At 32.0% G+C, this 21131-nt stretch overlaps 1 protein-coding gene across 1 annotated transcript in view; it reads left to right on the top strand.

Moving 5' to 3' along the window:
- Positions 1-18501, top strand: part of CADM2 (cell adhesion molecule 2) — a 1081856-nt gene extending 1063355 nt beyond the window's left edge. The window contains exons 9-10 of the mRNA XM_030329992.1: positions 13249-13374; positions 14172-18501. Of these exons, the coding sequence (XP_030185852.1) occupies positions 13249-13374; positions 14172-14290 (245 nt within the window). The 3' untranslated portion in view covers positions 14291-18501. The remainder of the gene's footprint in view (positions 1-13248; positions 13375-14171) is intronic.
- The last annotated feature ends 2630 nt before the right edge of the window (positions 18502-21131 follow it).

Here is a 21131-nt window from a genome sequence, read left to right as displayed (position 1 = left end):
AAGATATAAAGCTCTTTCATTAAAATTCTAGGACATTCTTAGGTATTAGGTACCACTTCAAAAATGATTTAGAAATCTACATTTATGACTGCAAGACAGAGTTTAGAATATAGAGTACAGTTCTTTAAAGTTGCCTTTTAAATTTTTTTCAGTTTAGGTTAAATGACCTTAGTGAATGTATCTGAGAGGTTTCAGTTAGGTCTTATCATTTGCATGCTTGGGCTACAAAGTGCTGTGTATGTAGTAATTGTTACAATGAATAATTATATTGTATGTATAACAAGAATTTGGGCTCAGTGCTTTTTAATAATGAAGTAGGACAACATTTGACATATAATTGTACTTCATATTAATACTTTATTAATATGTACTACATATTATTTTATGGGCATATCTGTCACTCATTAATATTTAAGTCAATTTCCTCTGAAGAATTTGTTACAGGGTTAGTTGTATTTTGCATACTTATTTCTTAAATTAAAAATACAGCCTATTATTTCATGAAATATGCAAATTTCATGTATACTTAAGTTGAAAGCATTGTCATATGTTAAGTGTGGTATGTGTTTCATGCAAACTTTCTTTTCATTCATTTTGGAAACAATGCAGTTTATTTTAATACTCACAAACATGAACACAACTCCTTCTGTCATACCCACTGTCTGGATCTGAAAGCTATCTGATAATTAAATTTTTAATGATAGTGAAGATATAGCAACTCTTGACAGATATTAAATATATAAATTATGTACAATGGAGCCAGATATCCAAGAATTAACTATGCTGGAGTTTAACACTGATATTTTCTTCTGAATTCATGTTAGAAGAAATCATTAAATTTTGATACAGCCTTCTTCCAAAGTTCTTTCTATGGTTGGGTTAACAAATATATTCAATAGATCCAAGAATAAGAAATGATACTCTGAATTCCCTTCTATAATACAATATTTGAGATATCCTAGTGAATTTTGTATTATAACTTATCAACTAAATTAAGAGACTGAAATTTTCCTGTAAGTCAAAAATTTGAACTCCAAACATATTTTTCTATACTACCTTTTGGGTTTAAATAAATTGATTGGTGAATTTGCTATATCTAGCTACCATTTACCAGCTTTGTCCATTTTGAAAAATAAGTTCAGGATATGGGGTAAAGAGGAAACTCAGTGATGTTCAGTTTTTGACTTGTATCCTCCAACCTTCTCACGAACCGGTCTCAGAAGAGAACACACACAAAGAAAGCAAAGAATCTCAGGAAAGATCCCTTCTGAAACCTGAGAAAGGTGTTCACATGAACATTTCTATTCAGACATTCAGCACTTTTTAATATACATTAGTCATGATATATCCTTTTCATAGCACTTTTCCTCCAATGAAAATGCTTTCATACCAGTCTAATTCAGTTTAAGTTAGGTTCTGTTTTCAGTTTGGAGCTTGGTACCTAAGTTATAATGATAAAACATTTATTAACTATTTACTTAAAATCTACTAAATTCGACATGGAAATAGTAACTAGGTTGTAAGATTGGCTTATGGGTGAAATTAGCCATTGAATAAATTTGATAAAATTATAAGAAAAATGTTTTTAATAAATACTAACAATTATCATTATTATTGTTTATGGATAGGTATTTTACTAAGACCTTTATATATATATAAGCTTACTATATATATATATATAGTTATTACTATATATATATATGCTTACTAAGACCTTTATATATATATATATATAGGATATATATATATCCTATATATATATATAAAGGTCTTAGTAATATATATATATATATATATATATATATCACCTCATCTGATTCCCACAGAAGTTGTGTGTGGCTCATACTACTCTTATCCTGTGTTATATATGTGGATGCTGAGGCAGAGAGAGGTTAAGTAACATATTGTTCCGATAGCTATTGTGTGAAGAACCAGTAAAGGCAAGATTGGAGAGGTTTACTTTCTATTTGAACATAAACTAGTATATGAAAAAAAATACTGGGATAAGATTCCAGTAAACTTAAGATTTAAAATTTAAAACATGCACAAGCTTTTCCCATTGGTATGTGATGGTTTCTTTTAAACAATGTGTAAAGGGGACGTGCACATTATATTCTTCTGAATATACTCATCATTGTAACTGAAGAACTGGTTCAATGACCATTTAATGTAATTTTAAAAACTTATATGAACATAGGTAATATGACTATTATAATTATTATTAGAGTAACCAATTCAAAATATTAACAGATACAAGGCTATTTGACTGAATTGATCAGTGGTATAGTACACATTTCAGAGATGACTCGTTTATAAAGGGAAATTATTTTAGTACCAGTGGTATTGTGTTTCTAATGTATTAGTCCATAAAAAAAAATGGACATGCTCCCACAGGTGATCTTTTCCCCATCATTTTTAAATATTTATTCTTTATTGTAATAATTTATGCTGTGACATAAACAATTGCTACAGACTAAACTTTTTAGAAAAATGTTGAATGTTATAAATATTGTCATTGTCAAACATTTATTCTTTATATTTTCTAAAGATTTTAAAAATTAACCTCTCCTATTATTGATTTCTCTGATAGAACACTTAATTTAATTATGATTAAGCTTTTTCTTTTTAGTTTAGTTTAAGAAGAAATGTGCTTAAATCTAGATTTTCCTCTTCTGCAGAAATCCTTGCATAAAACTTATTTAACTTCTAGTGTGCTTAAAAATAATTTAATTCATCCTTTTAGATTTGCACAGGGTACATTGCCAGAATAGACATATGGCAATGTTATACACCAGTCATTTGTCTTCCTTCTTAATGGTTGTTCCCATTTATTTATTTTTTGTGTGTAGGCTGAGACCAGTCATGTGCAAAGAGTTAGGTATTGTTGAAATTGAAGGCAGAACAGTTCCTAGTGAGCAAGACATAAGGCAACAGAAAAAAAAAACAAAACAGCAGCTTCTACAGATCACAGAAATGTAAGAGAAATTGTGCACCGTAGAATGAATTTGAGCATATTTTACCTGAAAAACAATGCAAACCTACAAAATCCAGGTTTGTTTATAGTCTCTTTTCTTACAAAACTCATTATTTTACTCACATTATTTTTATTGAGTACCTGTTAGATGTGACTTATATGCACAGGGTCCATGTAAACTGATTTTAACACTAATTCTTTGAGGAAGAAGGTAGAGGAGGTATACCATCCTTATTTATAGACTAAGGACAGTGAAACTCTAAGAACGTCAAACTGAAAGTAATACTTGGGATTTATGGTTCTGAGTAATAATACTATTTCAGATCTTCTGTGATCTTAAAGAGAGACTGTTATTTAAGGCAGGAAAATTACACTCCATGTCATCTGCATAATGGGTAATTTAGCTAACTTTTCCAAGCTGTAAATAACCCCATAGCTATCCAAGAACTTATTTTGTTCTCCCTTTGATCTCATAGATAACCTTAAAGAACATTCCTTTCTTTCACCTTCCTCCTGTTATCACACAGGTAATCACTCTGGCAAGTTCTCTCCCCTTTTGGATATCAGTGCTAAATGAGATGAAGCATTTGTGAAGGGCCCTCAGCAGCCCTAATAGTCACACTACTCTGCTGGTTGAAAGTCCTCTCTAAATTGTTCAAATTCTTCAGAGCTGAAAAGTTTCCTCGTTTGAAGCAGTCAAGGAAATAATATCCTGAGAGAGAAAGACCAGTGAAATGAAGAGATTTGTGCTAGAACCTCCTTTTATCCAAAAATAAGAACACTTTTTTTTAGGAGAAATTTTCCACTTAGATTTTAGTGCTCAAGGACAAATAGAGTATCTTATTCAAGTGTGTATGTTGTTTGGGCCCAGCACACTATTAACTATCCATAATACATGTTAATAAAACCAATTGTTATATAATTAGGAAACCTGTAATTCATACAAAATGAAAAACAGATTTTGAGTGGAGACAATTCTCACAGGAGAGAATTTGTAGTCCAGTGAATGAAATTTGTGTAGGATGCAGCCGTACTTCACGTTGGCATGAGTGACAATCACACTTCACTTGCTACAACAGTTTATAAATTGATTATAACTCTAAGCTAAACAGCCTTGAAACAAACACTAAATTCAAGACAAAATAGTAATTCTGTAATTATTTTCATAATCTTTTTGAAGAGGAAGTCTATATGCTATTACACCCAGAAACATGTGGCAGCACATCTATTTATGAGCTTGATGTGGAGCAAAATGTATGGTGCAATCAATATATTTTGAGAAGAAAGGCTAAGTGTTGTGCTTGCTGGGAATTTTCCCTATTAATGAAAACCTGTTGTACGAGGAAGCCTTAATTTAGAACCCATAGATTTAGAGTCCCTATACATGTTGTTCATAGTTAAAATTATGTGTAAATCACTGCACACAAAGAACAATATATTTTCATGTTTTTTATTCCTTAGAGATTGTTCTTAAGTATTTTTTAAGAACAGTAATTGTACATAAAATTAGAAGGTAATAGATGATCCTTGAGTGAATATGCTGATATATTTTTCTCCGGGTACTTTGCTTATGTCATATACTGCCAAAGAACACTATATTTTTTATCAGTAAATTATGTATAACTATTTCTAATGTTTTGCAATAGGGGTTCTCTTTCTGAAGTGTTAGAAAACAAAGCTGGCTCTTAAGTACATGGAAAAAATTCTAATTTAATGTTAGAACCAAATTATCCAAAGTGTTAAGTACAAATCTGGATGAGTCATTTTTACTTAGCAATAATTTATAAAATATTTAAGTAGTGGCAGTATTATTATTTTTTAACCAATAATTTAATACTATGAACTGACTTACTTCTCAGCAGAGCAAATGGTATCTAAAGATCCAAGTTCTGTCTGGACTTTAGTATAAGAACTTAATATTATCCATTCACTCACTAAATCTGCTACCTTCTAAGAACTGAAAGCGAGTGTAAAAGTGCTATTTCAGCTACATTACAAGTATAAGATGAAACTCTCATCTTTCAGGTAAACTTGCATCCATGAGGGAATATAAGACTAAAGCAAGTGAATTAATTCAAGAGAAAAACAATTTCTGAATGAAATAATTCAGGGTCAATTGACATGGAGAGACCAACCAGTGTTGTTTGGACCCCACATACATAGAGGGAAAGAAGAACATTTTACGAGATGAATAAACAGCACTAACAGGAAGTCATTTAGCATGGATGGGCACTGAATTCCTCCTTATGATAGAAGGAAAGAGAATACAATTGTGTGAAAAAATAAAATGCTAGGAATTACCTCAACAAACTTGTTCTCAAAATAGAAGTCATCTGACACATCCTAAAAAACTGACTTTCATAATTATTTTTAAAGTCTTTCAAAAACTATTCCAAAAACTTGCTTAGACAAGCTGTCCCATGGTTTATCAATCTTTACATTAATAATAACTATGATTTTCTGAGTCAACACTTTGCATGCTTTGAATAAAATAAGCCATTTATAATACAGAACCTGGCATAGATTAAATACTCAATAAATTATTCTCTCATTTAATCCTCACCCATCAAACTCCCACCAGCTTCATTTTATTCAATCTCATGTTATGCAAATTTTCTTCTATTAATATCCCCTCCCCATTTTTCAAATATTCAGACACTTAGAGTGCTTCACTATTACCATTGAGAGCAAAGTCCTGAATGAGTCTTTTAAAAGTTAAAAAAGGAAACCTACCTTTTCCTACATGGCAGTTTATATTTTCCACCTTCCTCCCCCCTCTTATAACTGTTAGAGAGTACTTACATTACACTGTGTCAGATATTCTTCTAAGCCCTTTATTTACAGTAACATATTTAATTTTTGACAGCCCTGGAAAATAAGAATTATTCACATTTGAAAGATGAAAAGGTTAAGAAACTTGTTCAAAGTCAAAATAACAGTAAGTGGTTTAAGGTTTGCTATAAACAATTTGTAAATCCGGGAATTTGTGAGCAATTTCTTCCACTTGAAAACTTTAACTGACTTTTCTTCTATTCTACTGTTTCCCTTATATTTATGTACACAACACAACATAGTTTCATTCCTAGATTGATTTTGTCTGATACTCTTGATGTCAATCCTTACATCTTAACCACTATGAAACACCTGTGTGTGAGTGGATAGAGGGCAGGGGTTTGCAATGTTAACACACTACAGCACCTAATATAATGTGCAACTCAATTACAGGTAACTCACTAAAAAATTGATTGGTGCAGTCTTGGCTGTTCTGTCTATAAAAATTTGGCAGGGAATGAGTATGGATTATCCACACTTCCCCCAAATCTATTTTCCATGTCCTTAAATTTTCACATTAGTCAAGTGAGATAATACATGAAAAAGACCATACTATAGTTTCTACATTAGTCAGTTCAGGCTGCCAAAACAAAATACCATAGACTGAGTGACTTAGACAACAGAAATTTATTTTGCACAGTTGTGGAGGCTGGAAGATTAAGATCAATGTGCCAGCGTGGTAGGTTCTGGTGAAAGATCTCTTCCTGATTTGCTTAGCTACATTCAAGTTGTGTCCTCACATGGAAGGGAAAGAAAGACAGAGAGGGGGAGAGGGACAGAGAGGCAGAGAGAGAGGTAGCCCTGGTGTCTTTTCTTAAAAGGGCACTAATCTCATGCATGAGGGTGTCACCATTTGAGGCCTTGACCTCATTAAAACCTAGTTTTCTCACATCCAATCCATCTCCAAACACCACCATAGTGGGGATTAGAACTTCAACGTATGGATTTTGGAAAAAAACACAATTCAGTCTATAATAGTTTCTCAAAAATAATATCTTACTTTCCAAAGTCTTAAAAATGTAAATAAGTATATTCCCAGCAAAGAGAATTAACTAGAAATGCTAAATATCATTTGATTGTGATTCAGAATCACTAAATAGGGATACTAAACTTGAAAAATCATCTATTCTTTCTATTTCTAAGGGTGATAATCCCATTTTTACACTTATTTTTGAGCTTAATTTCATATTTTTGAAACATTTTATAGTTAAACTGAAATTTCTCTAAGAGTTTTCACTTTTAAAAAATCCTGCAATATGGATAGAGAATAGAGATATAAGTGGATTAATTTTTGAAGTGTCTCTTATCATGCATTCTGATCATATTTGGTCTAAATTTATGTCCTTCATTCATTTAACTCTTGACGTTCCACAACTCTGATGGTTGTTAGTAGGGAACTATGTTCGGTGGCTTTTGCACAAGAGACATTTGTTTCTTTCACCAATTCTTTTTTTATTCATGCCATCTTTTTCTTACTCATATTTTTCAATATTGACATTGACTACTATTCCTAGATTTATCAAAGGTTTCTCTTTACATTAACCTCAAACCTAATTGGCAATTTTCATCTACTATCCAATTCACTATTCCATGATACTGAACTATTGATAATGAATCTTTAGTCTGAAACTTGACATATAAATAGTTTTGTAGATAATAATTATTAGATTTCAGTGAGAAAACAGTGAAAATTTGTTATTAACCTCATGAGGATATGTCTCAGCATGCTTATCATAGTACCCATCCTTAGAATATTAACATTTACAATATTACTATTGTTAATCCATATTTGGCTTTGAAAACATTTATTTTAATATATAATGAAAATCATTTTCTTTTAAAAAAGAGTCTTAAAAACTAATTTAAAAATATTTACATAAAGTGATCTTAATTTCACTTCCTACCTACCATTTTGTTCAAACTGGAAATCATAAATGATAACTTGATAAAATTATTTTTTATTAAAATAATTCTAACACATAAATTAAAAAATATTTGTCATTTATAATTTATGCAAGCTGTGATCCTAGAGAGTCAAATACTTTGAAGCTTATATTCTCATTTTAAGGGGAAACACATGGCTGACTAGTTCTTTGTTGATAGAAACCCCCAGTAATGATTTCAGAGAGAGAATTATATACTTTAGGATTCTCCATGTTAAGATGTTAAATAAAACTACTTGGGGCACCTGGGTAGCTCAGTCAGTTAAATGTCTGATTCTTGGTTTCAGCTCGGGTCATGAACTCACAGTCTGTGGGTTCAAGCCTTACCTTGAGTGCTGCGGTGGGAGAACAGAGCCTGCTTGCGATTCTCTCCGTCTCTCTCTCTCTGTCCCTTCTTTGCTTATACTCTCTCTCTCTCAAAAATAAATAAATAGGGGTGCCTCGTTGGGTCAGTCGGTTAAGCGTCCAGCTTCAGCTCAGTTGGTGGGTTCAAGCCCCATGCTGGGCTCTGTGCTGACAGCTCAGAGCCTGGAGCCTGTTTCGGATTCTGTGTCTCCCTGTCTCTCTGCCCCTCCCCCACTTGCATGCGCGTGCTCGCTCGGAGGCATGCTTGCTCTCTCTCAAAAATAAATAAACATTAAAAAAAATTAAAAATAAACAAATCAATAAATTAATTTACAAAAACCCTGTACTTTAAGGTTACTTTCTACTTTTCTAAATATCAGAAATTACTAACATAAATATTATTTTTTTGTCAATTTCAATTATTTTAATAGTTAAGGAGCTATTCAGAAAAAGTATCTGGTTATTATTCCTCTGACTTTCCTAAAAGAATTATTATTATTTGACATAATTTTCTCTTTGGAATGCTTTGTTAAGTGTCCAATAACCTTAATTGAAAGATGTTAACAGTTCAGAAAATTTTAATTCTATGATATTCTTTGTGTTTTGTGCATTATTAGCTAAAGAGACTGCTAATATATTGCTAAATCTGTTGGGATTTACTCACTCCAGTTTTAATAGACTAACTCCAACAAATCATAGACTAACACTTGAGAATGAATAATGGTCTTAAAGATATATGATGTATTTATCTGAATAATAATGAAGACTCAGCTATCTGTAAGGAAACTTCAGAAGGCTGTACTTCTTTTTTTTTTTATTGCTAAGACAGTAGGAGAGGAATGAGAGAAACTAGTAGGAAAATTGAGTAAGTTTCATGGTCAGGAAATAAAAATGATAAATATAATCTTGACAAATACTTTACATAATCCTTTAGAAAATAAAGTACAAAAGAAAAAACTGAAAATAAAACAAAAAAAGCATTAAGTATAATGAAAAAGTGGTAACATTTACAAATATTTTTAAACAATGTTGAAATGTTTCAAAATATTAAAATATTGTTTAAAAATGGGAAATAACATTAATATAAATATACAAGTCCTATAGCAGAAAACTATGCAACCTACTAGAAGATAATAAAGGTTTGAATAACTGATGAACCATACTATGATTATGAAAATGCATAACATAAAAGAACATCTATAAATTATTATAATCCCAATAAAGAATCTGTTATTTTTTTTTCTTGCAAAATTATTCTACACCTGATCTAAGACTTCTCCAGTGCATTAAAATGATTTTTAAAACTACAGTACTAGTTGCCCAATAAATTGAGATTTTCAGCAAACTGAAAACTGACTTTTCCAAATTTGGTCTCCAAACCTCAGAAAGTGTACCCTGGGATTGGAAAGTGAACTGGAAAGCCCACCTTGGAGCTGGGACTCTGTGGACTGGTACTTACTGCTCTTGGGGAGAGGAAGGAGAAGACAGGTGGCTGTAAGAGAGCCCAGGCTAGTGGCACTCAGGGAGAGGAGTTGGGTTATCTTAGTCATCACTCTCTTCATTTCCAGTACTCGGATTCCCCTGAAAACTCCAGCAAATCTGAAGAAGAAAAGATTCCATTTTGCTGTAGACCATTTTTTCATTCCTGTTCATTCCTCCACATTGACCTAAAGGAACACAATGTAGGTTTTCAAAATTCTTGAATGCCTTTATTCTGAGAAACAACATTGAACATATAACCTCAAGATTATTTAAAGACTATTCTGTTTTATTGAACAAAGTTAATTCTTCAGTTTTAGTCAGAATAAGAACTTACACAGGAACTGGAGATAATGAATCTATATTATAATTGTCTACAATTAAAAAAAAAACCCTACAATCTTGGTGTAGGATTGTGTATATATTCCTCACATATAATAGATTAGAATATTCCAAACCGTAATGTATGTATATATTTACTTTATGGTAGATGATAACATCTATGATGAAAGAAGTAGTGTGGGGGACATTAAAGTTCTTATTGTCAAATAAGAATTAAAGTTCTCTTTTATACTTTAGCTTCAAACCATAGACCAAAATATATTTTAGATAGATTAAAATATGACAATAAAAATGTTAGATGACTGCATAAATCTATATGTGTATATCATGGCAAAAGCATTTCAAATCATGACCCACAAGTCAGACATCATAACACAAAAGTTTGATAGGCTTGATTACATAAAATTATAAGACTTATCTATCAACTGAAAAGACCACAAATGAAGAATAAACAAAAAATTGTTAAAAATGTCCAACTTTCTATGGAAAGAGATGTTGCAACAAAATCTGAATGAAAAAAATAATCAAATTTCATTAACAACCATATCAAAATTAATGAATTCATATGGACAAAAGTAGTAAGACACATTTATGGTAACTTGTAAATACCAAATATTTAACACTTATCAATATTAGATTGGCAAATTTTTTTAATTATAATATTTGATGTTAGTATTATAGAGGTGAAAATCCTTCAGATGCTGTTGGTGGAGGATGAATTTATATAATCTTTCTACAATATAATTGGTAATATTTATCAATAGTCTTTAAATAATATCGTTTATTCCAATTGGTCTGGAAATAGTATGTTTCAGAATTACCTTCAGGAAATGAGACAGGTACAGAGATGTATGAATAAGAGTGACTTCTCAGTTCCCAAAAAGAGTGCTCAGTTCTGAGAGAGAGAAATGATTTACGACCATGTGTATTTGGGGACTTGAGCAAGAAGTGGGATTTGGAACTCATTCTAAAGTGTCTAAGCAAGGAATAGGAATAGGTAATTCAGAGGTGTGGCAGGCTTATTTTTTGTTTCTTTTTCTTCCTGTTTTTTAATTTTTAGATTTACAGCTAATGGCAGAAATTAAGGGAAATACAAGTAATATATAATAGAAAGGTACATTGACAACAGCTGCAATGGCAGGTTCACTTTTTAATACTCAGTGTTTTTAAAATAAACCTTTTTTATTCCCCCTTGGACATGTATTCTTAGTTGGACAATTTTCAAGGCATATGTTCTTAGCTGGGCAATTTTCTTCCAGGTGGAGACTGAGTGATCTATAGCCTTACTTACTCTTGTAGCTTCTCTCAGTTTCAGTTTGTATCTCCTGAGATCACCTTGGAAGTTTACACATGGGACGTTTTTATTGGCTGGATCTTCATTCAGTTGTCCAGAACACAGATCACATGATTACATTTAACTGAAGTGAAGCCAGAAAATGTTTTCCAATGTGCACTGAAAGAAAAGGAAACATGTTTGTTATTCGCTAGAAGTCTCTTCCCCAGTATATCCTTGTGATTACCAAATATATTTTCACTTCTTTTCCCTCACACAAACCACTTCCATACCCTGTCTAAAGACTCAACCTAACGTCCCATCAAGCCAAGGTATCCAATTCGAAGACTAAGCTCTTCAGATATTCACAGTCTTATTCATGATATCTGGATGTATTTGTCAAAGGACAAATTATTAATTATTAATGCTCCTCTCTACCCATACATAAAATACAATGATAGCACACAGCCAAGAGGAAGTGCTTCTTAATATAAACGCTCTCATTTGGAAATAGAGAATGAGAAACACTGAGTAGTCACTTATCTATAGCAATTATGAAAACATCCCAGACTGGCAATCAAAGATCCCTCTGCCTTGGCAGTAGTTGTACTTCCTTGAAGAAACTGAATTCTCCTTTGTGCATTCTTTTTTGTTTCCCCCAATGCTGCCCTATGGGAGAATTCAATCTGTAAGTTATATTCCATGGGCACATCTGAAGTATGCTCTTCAGGGAGACTACATAGCTTTTATAGTCCACTTCTTGCCTCCACCAAGTTTGGGGATCCTGAGGTTGTTTGAAGTTTTAAATAGACTTTTTTTTTTTGTCTATCTAGACAATGCTACTTTCATGCAATAGTTTCATGAAAAACACAGTAGACTCCTAAAATGTCATATTCATGTGTCTATAATCACAGTTTAAGATCTTTTGAAGACATAATTGTAAACCCTAATTTTTTTCTTTGCTTTCTCTGTCCTTTAGACCAAAAATAATTAGCATGAGGATACTTGCAATGTGGGCTTGGGAGGGGAGGCAGTACACTGAATCCGACCTTTGTGGTAGGGTTCAGCCTTAGTGGGTTTTGTTGCTTAAAGCTTCTTTCAGTTTTAATCCCTTATTATGTGGCTTCTATAAATAGTTGATTTTCCAAACTTTGGAGTTCCCAGTTGTCTGGGCTTTCTTTTCCTCGTTTCATTTCTGCTTGAAAGCTGGCTATCCTTTGCTGGGTTCGTGTATTTCCTGTAATATTTTACTAAAGGCCAAATGTGAAAGTATATTATTAATCAGTACCTCTCTAGCTACTTTCTCTAAAGCTACAAGTCAAATAGGCACTTAATCCTCTACATTGAGTATTCATTTCCCTCCTTCTGTCAATCACATTAAACACAAATTGTAACACCGTCCTCTCCTTGAAATATGTTCTTTCCTTTGATCAACTACAATGTGCTCTGCAGGATATTTTCCTAACTCACTGTTCTCTCCTGCTCAGTTGGCTCTACTGGAAGCACTTTCTCTTCCTAGACTTTAGATATGGGAGTTCCTCAGTTCAGTTGTCACACTTCTTGTCTCTTTTTAGACTCACTACCTTGGGGAGTTCATCAATTGCCATAGCTTTAAATAATATTTATATGATAATAAATCCAGGGTTATCATCTCAGTCCCAGCCTTTCCTATGACATAATTTTATTTCTTAAATGATATAGTGGCGTTCATCAAACTAAAAAAATACACACATACACACGGATATACAGAGTCGCCCATATTTTCAGAAAGAGAAGAGGAATGAAAGGCATAAAACCATGGAACATTCTATACATGTGTTTGTTTATCCAGTCTTAAAATGTAAACTCAATGGCAACAGTAACTGATATGGCAAATGTCACATTCCCAGTTATGTTGTACAAATGAATATTTGTTGACTGGATGGTTGGTTTAATACACATTAATGAAATTTTACTTCAGTAGAAATGTGCTAATTTTCAGAATAACTCATTGTAATGCAGATATGCCCTCTATACTTAAATAACACATCAGTTGTGTGATATTTTACTCTCTTTTCTAGATCCCAATGCTCTGGCTGGCCAGACTGGCCCTGATCATGCTCTTATAGGAGGAATAGTGGCTGTAGTTGTATTTGTTACGCTGTGTTCTATATTTCTGCTTGGTCGATATCTGGCAAGACATAAAGGTAGGTAATATTTAACAAAGTATTCTTAACTTTGGCAAAAATATATTCTAAAGACTAGCTTAATCGTGAAATATTAAATGAGTGTATGCATATACATGACAGAGAGATCTAAATATGAAATTATTCCAGGGAATTCTTGATTATTTTAATGAAAGTTGGATTCGTTTAGCAAAATAATGTTTAGCCAATGGCCAAAGGTTACAGAGTGAGTCACTGGCTCAGGGAAAAAAATAGCAAGTTTGTATTTATCTCTAGGATTGACATTCAACTATAATGTTAAGTGTTCAGCCAACATTTTTGTCTGTAGGTTTATAGACACACATATGGCCATATCAGTGAGGAAAATGTGTGATTTTTTTGCAGTGAGCTAGGTAGCAAACTATTGACATAATCTACTTTTAAGTGGAGTTTTCAAAATGAAAGATGACACGTTTGATGTGATCATTATCAACATCTTCACAAAGGGCCTTGATTGCTACAGCTGCATGGATCACATGGTCTGTATCCATCATTAAAGAAATCAAACTACTCATTACCCATTCCAGTTAGGCAGTTGCGCCCAGTTAACCTGGCCACTGCTTCATCTATAACATATACCTGAAAACTGATAGTGTGCGACATTAGAAGAGTGAAATGTATGGTTTCTTATGTCTCAGAATGTGTTCTCACATATAAGAAATCGGGCATAAGTTCCTTCCTCAATGAATGCAGTGCTAACGCTGGCTATTTTACCAGTCTCACAGAACTAACAAATATATATATATATATATATTTTTTTTTTCTCTCAATACCCACAGGAACATATTTAACAAATGAAGCTAAAGGAGCCGAAGATGCACCAGATGCTGACACAGCCATTATCAATGCTGAAGGCAGCCAAGTCAATGCTGAAGAGAAAAAAGAGTATTTCATTTAAAATGCAGGCCAAGATTATGAGTTTTCCTTACCAGGCTGGCTGCTGGAGAAAACTGGCTATCATCTTTCAGAATTCATTTCTACCATCTTCTGCTACCTTTATTAACTTCCATACCGTACTGCTATCAGTGGCCAGTGTATACCAACAATCAGCTGTCGAAAGCATCATTCTTTAATTACTGTACCATCCATAATGCAGGACATTTCTTACTGCCTAAATTCCACACCATTGCTCTCTTAACATACAGTGCTTGAATATACAGCCTTAACAATGTTAATCATCTCCTTGGATCATGGTATTGAGTTGTTTTTATACATTGAAAAAAAGTATGCAAAGTGTTTTTTTTTCCCCCCTCATCTTTTCCCCCATTAAATCATAAATTTTGTCAGTTTGCCACTGGACAGCTTTCACGAGTAGTAGGATTAGGTAAAGACCTAACGTGTTTAAGTTTAATCAGAGATTAGAGGTTTACGGTGTTTTCCACATGTCCACCTTCAAAGACATGTTTGGAAACATATGCCCTAGAAAACACACTGTAGAATAGATTCTGGAATGTTTGAGATTATACTAGTAAAGCTGTATCAATTTGCTATTTAAAAATATAGTATTTGATACAGGAGCCATGTGTATGAATTGCAATCATGCCATGACATCTTATATATAATTATATAGATTCCACCATTAGGTTATTTTAGCTTCATTTACCAGTAAGTTTTTACAAACATGTTACTGCTTTGGGAATCACAAAGATTTCATTCATTTCTCTAATTTGATTCTGTAATTTATTTGCTCCATAAGAACTCACCTGCCTAAACAAAACTGAAGTATCCATAGGGCACAATTTTGAAACATTTAGTATCTGTATATAGTGCATATAATAAATCCAATTAAACATTATTTGATACATATTTAACTTTTTTGGCTGTAGGTAATTCAGTCATAAGTAAGCATTTTCTAATGTCCATTATATCCCTTTAGATATTACTTAAACCAATATTATAAGTAGATAACATGTATTAGTATTTTTGTCTGTATGTCCTAGCACTGTTCAACAACAAATTTTTCTAGTTCTTGTTAATTTTTATTTGTTATACAATGGAAGCACAATGTTATAAGGAAAGGTAATTTTAAGCTAACAACCAGTGCACAGCCTCAGGTTTTCAATTACAACCACAGTTGAATAATAACCTAAAAGTAAACTCTTAGTTTGCTAAAAATTAAAAAAATAATAATAATTTGGCAGTTCCAGAGCTGCTTACCTATGTTGGTTTGCCAAAAAGAAGTGTTTAAGATATGTTTTCTGTATAAATGAACTAATTCTTTATTAAATTCCTGTCTATGCATTTTGTGAGGTACAAACTTATGAAACAGTGAGTGATGGAGAATTTCTGCCATGCTTTTAACTCCAAGGTGAAAGTCTCTTTCTCTGGATTATTTCTGAAATTTTGGTGTATTTAACCATTAAGAAATGCTGTATTCTTACATATGATACAGAGTCAATCTAAAGTCATATTATTTCTTCTAGTAAAATACAATATTGCTAGATTAGTTCTCATTAAATTTATTATATGCTAAAAATTAAAAATCCAGTTAGATAAAAAATTATTTTCCCATTCAGAAGCATTGCACCTTTAAGAAGAAAACAAATAGGACAATACGGTAGCTATACTTGTGATGTCTGAAAGCATGATGGCCTATGGTTTTAAAAATAATATCTTGGAATTTATTTTTGGGAAATGAGAATGGTTGAGTATGACATCATGTATTAATATCAAATGGAAGACAAGGGTGCTGTATCTTATTTATCAGAAAAGTATAAACTTTTAAAGACAACGTTAGAATTTTTAAATTGTTTTTTTTTTTATTGTTGAAGCATTTATCTTGTTGATTTCTTACAAAACAAAAAGGACGATGTCAGTCAAGCAGCACTTTTTCAGAATATACAGAACATAAATAATATGATGTGGTTGAGTGTTAACATAATAAATCATATACAGTATGACATTTTAAGGAAATAAGTCTGCATTGATGTGATTGCATGCTTGTTTTTACAGTTCACTCCATACCATCTGTGGAAAAATGCAATAATATGTTAATATAGTATGGTAGTTTGAGAGAATCAGGTAGGTGCTACTAGACACATTGAAACTAGAATAGGTTTATAAACTGTTCATATCTTTCAATGCATAATCTTTAGAAAGACTCCACAAAACAAAATTCATCCTGTTAGTACAAAATGGAAAGGTTCTTATTACAGAAGTAAGTTGTATAAACTGCATCATCAATGACTATTTAAAGCTTAATTTCAGGATGCACTTACAAAATTGCTACTCTTCATTGATGCTGTATTTACATCCCTCTTCATTTTGTCTATATTCTACTTGGCTCCAACTGCTAAATTGTTGCCTAAATAACTCAATCATTATTTATAGCACTGTAAAATTAGAAATCAAAAATTGGTTGTATTTCAAAATTTTTGACTCTTTTAACCCATTAGAGTAATATAAAAACTCATTAGAACTCTTTAAAAGAAACTAATATATTATGATTTGTGGGCTCTAATAAAATGTTTTGCCAGTTAAGATAGTTCGATTTGAATTAGGTATCATTTTTAGTTACTGAAAAATATAGCAATAGAATCATATTTTCCTATCTGTAAAATGTATTTTATTTCCACTAAACAAGGACATAAATTGTAAAAATTCTGCCCATTTCTGCCAAAATCAGGAAAAAAAAAACAAAATAACATTTCAAAATAGAACCATGTCAATTGCAATGTCTGAAATGTGCACATGCGTATGCACAGAGAGCCAAATTCTGTCTCTGCTTATTGAGCACAGAAGCTACGGAACTCAACTGAAGGAGTGTGAACACACACACACCCCTAGTAGAATATGGAGTATTATTCTTTACCAAAAGTAGCTATTCTCTGCCAGTGTACTGTTTACAGTGTAAATTGATCGTTCTCCATCAAAGAAGTGTAAACAGCATTCTTTTTTTCTTCCATTCTTGAGTGTCCTAGATAGAATGATTATTAAAATTAGGAAGAAAAAGGAACGTTTGTGAGTACAAGAGCAAAGATAGAGCACATGCGCAGAGTATTGATATGTGTATGTTTATGTGTGAGTGTGTGTGTGTGTGTGTGCGTGTAAGAGAGAAAGAGAAAGAAAGATAGAGAGAGAGAAATTTCAACTTGTTTTCTTTTACCAGAGAATCCAAGAAGCAGTTTAAGGAACCTGATTTTGGAGTTTAATCTAGAAACTGGATGATCTCATATTGATTCAAGATGATTAATATTGCATTGAAATCTCACAATTAAAATAGAGAAAGAAAACTAACTTTCCTAAATATGGCAAAGAAGCTAACACCTCATTTATTTTCATTTCTTTGTAAAAATATAAATATCTCAAATTAAAAGGACAGACTCACTTGTAATTATGTACTCATGATTGTAACAGCATTGAGATTCCATATAGGCACATGTACAGCAGCTGTTTGACGGTGATGGTTCTTCCATGTGACATACCAGTTATCGTGTAATTTAGTGCCACTTATTGCAAAGTGTTACCAAGGGGAACATTGAAAGTACTTTTTCTTTTCCTTTGGACATAAGGATAATTTGATGAATGATAAAATGAACTTCATGTTACATGTTTTAATTGTGGAGAAAATGCAAAACCTCGTATCTTACTGCAACTTCCCTTTCATATTGCTAATTACGTAGAGCCCACTAAAAGTGCCCAATATTATCCCCCTTTGCGAATGGTAATCTGTGATGAATATACGAAATAAAACAAAAAGAGCTGGCAACCACAGCTGAAATAAGTGAAACATCTAACGAGAATTACTGCGTAATGCTTTTTATTAAGTGGCACAAAGTACACACTAAAAACTATGCAAAATATAGGTAACTACAGTGTACGTACATGTAAGTATCTTGTACTTGCTGTGTATGGATGTTGGAAACCCATGTAATTATAATATGCATTTTGAATATTGGGAAAGAGGAAATCTTAGTGTAGATAATAGAATTTGTTTTGAAATATACACTGGCAATATTGAAATATACTCAGTGCAATATCTGAAATTCTATTGCTGGATACTTCATGCAAAGGGATTTTAAAGAATTCTTTAACACCATCCAAGAGGTTGCTAATCTTCACCTCCCACGCACTAAAGCATTAATTAAAAATGCAGTTGATTCAACAACACTTTAAGTTTTTCTTAATCATTAATGTGACACAATAAAATTATTTGGCCTACTTTTTAGCACAACTGGAGAGAAAGAAATAACCTGAGTTTCAAACTTTGCTTGATATCTAATTGAACTTGGAATTCTTAAACTTTCTTTGAAATGTGTGTATATTTTAATAGGTTATGGTACTTTTATTATAAGTACAGATTTATTCAGTCAAAGAACACAGGTTACCCTTAGTCAGTAGTTAGAGTCACTATATCTTAATGGGAATTTTTTCAGACCTTTGTTCTATTTATTTTATTTTTTCCCCCTTTCTCTCCCTATTGTGTCCCAGACATACCCTTTGCACTTATACCCTTCCAAAGGCAACGGATTGAAAGTAGCAAGATTATAAAGAGAGCTAAAGGGGACAACGTGTAAGAATGGGTTCTAAACTCATCAGCATTTTTATGTATTGAGATTATTAATATTGAATGCAATAGTTATTGGATATAGCTGGTAAGTTCTCTGCCATGCATACTTACAATAATCCTTCTACCTCTCACTTTTAACATGGGCTATGATATAGAAGAAATAATGATTTACAGGATATCCCAGGAAGCACTCTTTGGGACTATCATAACAGTCCTCTCCCTAGCCCCTGGGAAATCTCAAAAGCCAATTTCTTTTAGTGTATTCAGTGGTGTATGGATCTGCATTGGTTTTCCTTTTCTATCATTAACTTTTCCTATAGGCAAAATATGCTAATTTTATAAGGATATTTCTTCTCATGCCTACTGATATTTCAATGTAATATAATTGTGTTGATTTTTAAAGAATAATTTAAATGGCAACACTTTGGAATCCAATCTGACATTTCATTTAATATTTAAAATGCAACAATTTCTCATAAATTAATGCTGTGCTTTTAAGTAAAAATTATGTAAATGATTTATTTTCCCAAGAAGTGTTATCTATGTAAGACAAAAATTTAAGTATTTAAAATTGCCTCCTTATTAACAAATAATACCTGAACAATGAATGCAAAGTCTTGCCACAAATGCCCACTTTATTGTGTCTGCTTAGACATAATATGAATTTTTCAAATGATGTAATTTAATTTTCGAAAAGGAAATTACATTTTAAAAGCAGATTTTTCTTTAGAAAAAAAAAGACACAAGAAAATATTTCAAATTATGATGTTGAATCTATAAAATATGCTTCAAGTAAGATGTTTCTATGTTACGTGGTTATGTTACAAGTAATATTTGGTCGAATCTTTACCATCTTTTCCATATATATATATATATATATATGTTTTATATATATATATATATATATGTTAGTTACAAGAAATGTATGGTTATTTTGGAGAGAATGGGCCCACATGTGAAAAATATGTAAAGAGAAAACACTATTTTCCCCTATAACACATACTGTATATTTCAAAAGAAAAAAAAAGTTAAAAGATATTTGAAGATTGCAGGGGCAAAAAAAAGAAAAAAAAAAAAAAAGGCCTCCCAGGGCTCAGCACTTAAGCACTTTTCCCACATCCAGGGTCAGAACAGCGGTGATTTCCCACACGGACTTTTAAGTGCGGTATGAATGCGACATTACACTTCTATTATACACAGTACTGTTAAACCTCAAATGTTTTCTTTCTTCAGATGCTTTTCCTTGTACATGCTCCTAGTAGACACTTTTCTCTTTATATTTGCTGATAGTGAAAGTTATATGCAATAAAATATTTGATGGTTGAAAGCAGTGGTCACCAGTTGGTTAAAAAACAAACAAACTGAACAAACTATGAAATGTAAACTGAATTGTTATCTCTTTATCTTTTTTGCGTTTCTCTGTGTTTCTAATGTATTGAATGATTCTCATAAATAGAAAAATAATTTAGAGATTTTTCAAAACTAGTACTTTCTCCTTATCAATGTATAAAATTTTAATCTCTTTACAAATTTATTTAACTGTACCTGCTGTACTTATTGTAGATTCAATGATGCAGTTAAGTAGTAACCCAAGAGTTTGGGATTACTGACCTATTTTCTTCATATTCAGTTCACATCAGTATTTGTGAATTGGTTGTTTAGCTTTTCATTCAACCAAAAAAATATTCCCTCAAGAAAGCTCCATTTTTATCATAAATATTTCAACCTAATCAACATTGGAACAAGTCTGCCATGTTAAAAAAAATTTAAAGACTTATCTCTGAAAATGGTACCCAGAAATGCAGGTGTTCCCAGTAATGTAGCTTCAAAAATAAAATGTTCTATTTATATGACATGAAATTCATAACTTTTGGAAGGGTATATTTATGACAACATAAAAATAAATTCTGTGCTGTAAAGAAGATTCGCCAAAATAAACATATTGCACAGAAGATAGAAAAACACAATTATTGAATCTACTGTTATCATAAACATCATCAAAAAACAAAATGCATATTGTAATATTAGGTACATGACACTTGCATGTTGATATGCCTATATACTTACAAAGTATTCAATGTGTACTTAGTGGCGCTTAAAATATGTCATGTACAACTCTTATAAACATTCTTACAGGGTTCCCATTTGCACTTCATCTTTCAGTAAAGTCTTGTCAGAAAAAAAAATGTCTGATACATATGGAAAAATAAAATTTGAATTTTAGTTATCT

The sequence above is a fragment of the Lynx canadensis genome, chromosome C2 (assembly GCF_007474595.2).
Source record: "Lynx canadensis isolate LIC74 chromosome C2, mLynCan4.pri.v2, whole genome shotgun sequence".
In the NCBI taxonomy this organism is placed as follows: domain Eukaryota; kingdom Metazoa; phylum Chordata; class Mammalia; order Carnivora; family Felidae; genus Lynx; species Lynx canadensis.
This window is presented reverse-complemented; position numbering and strand designations above follow the sequence as displayed.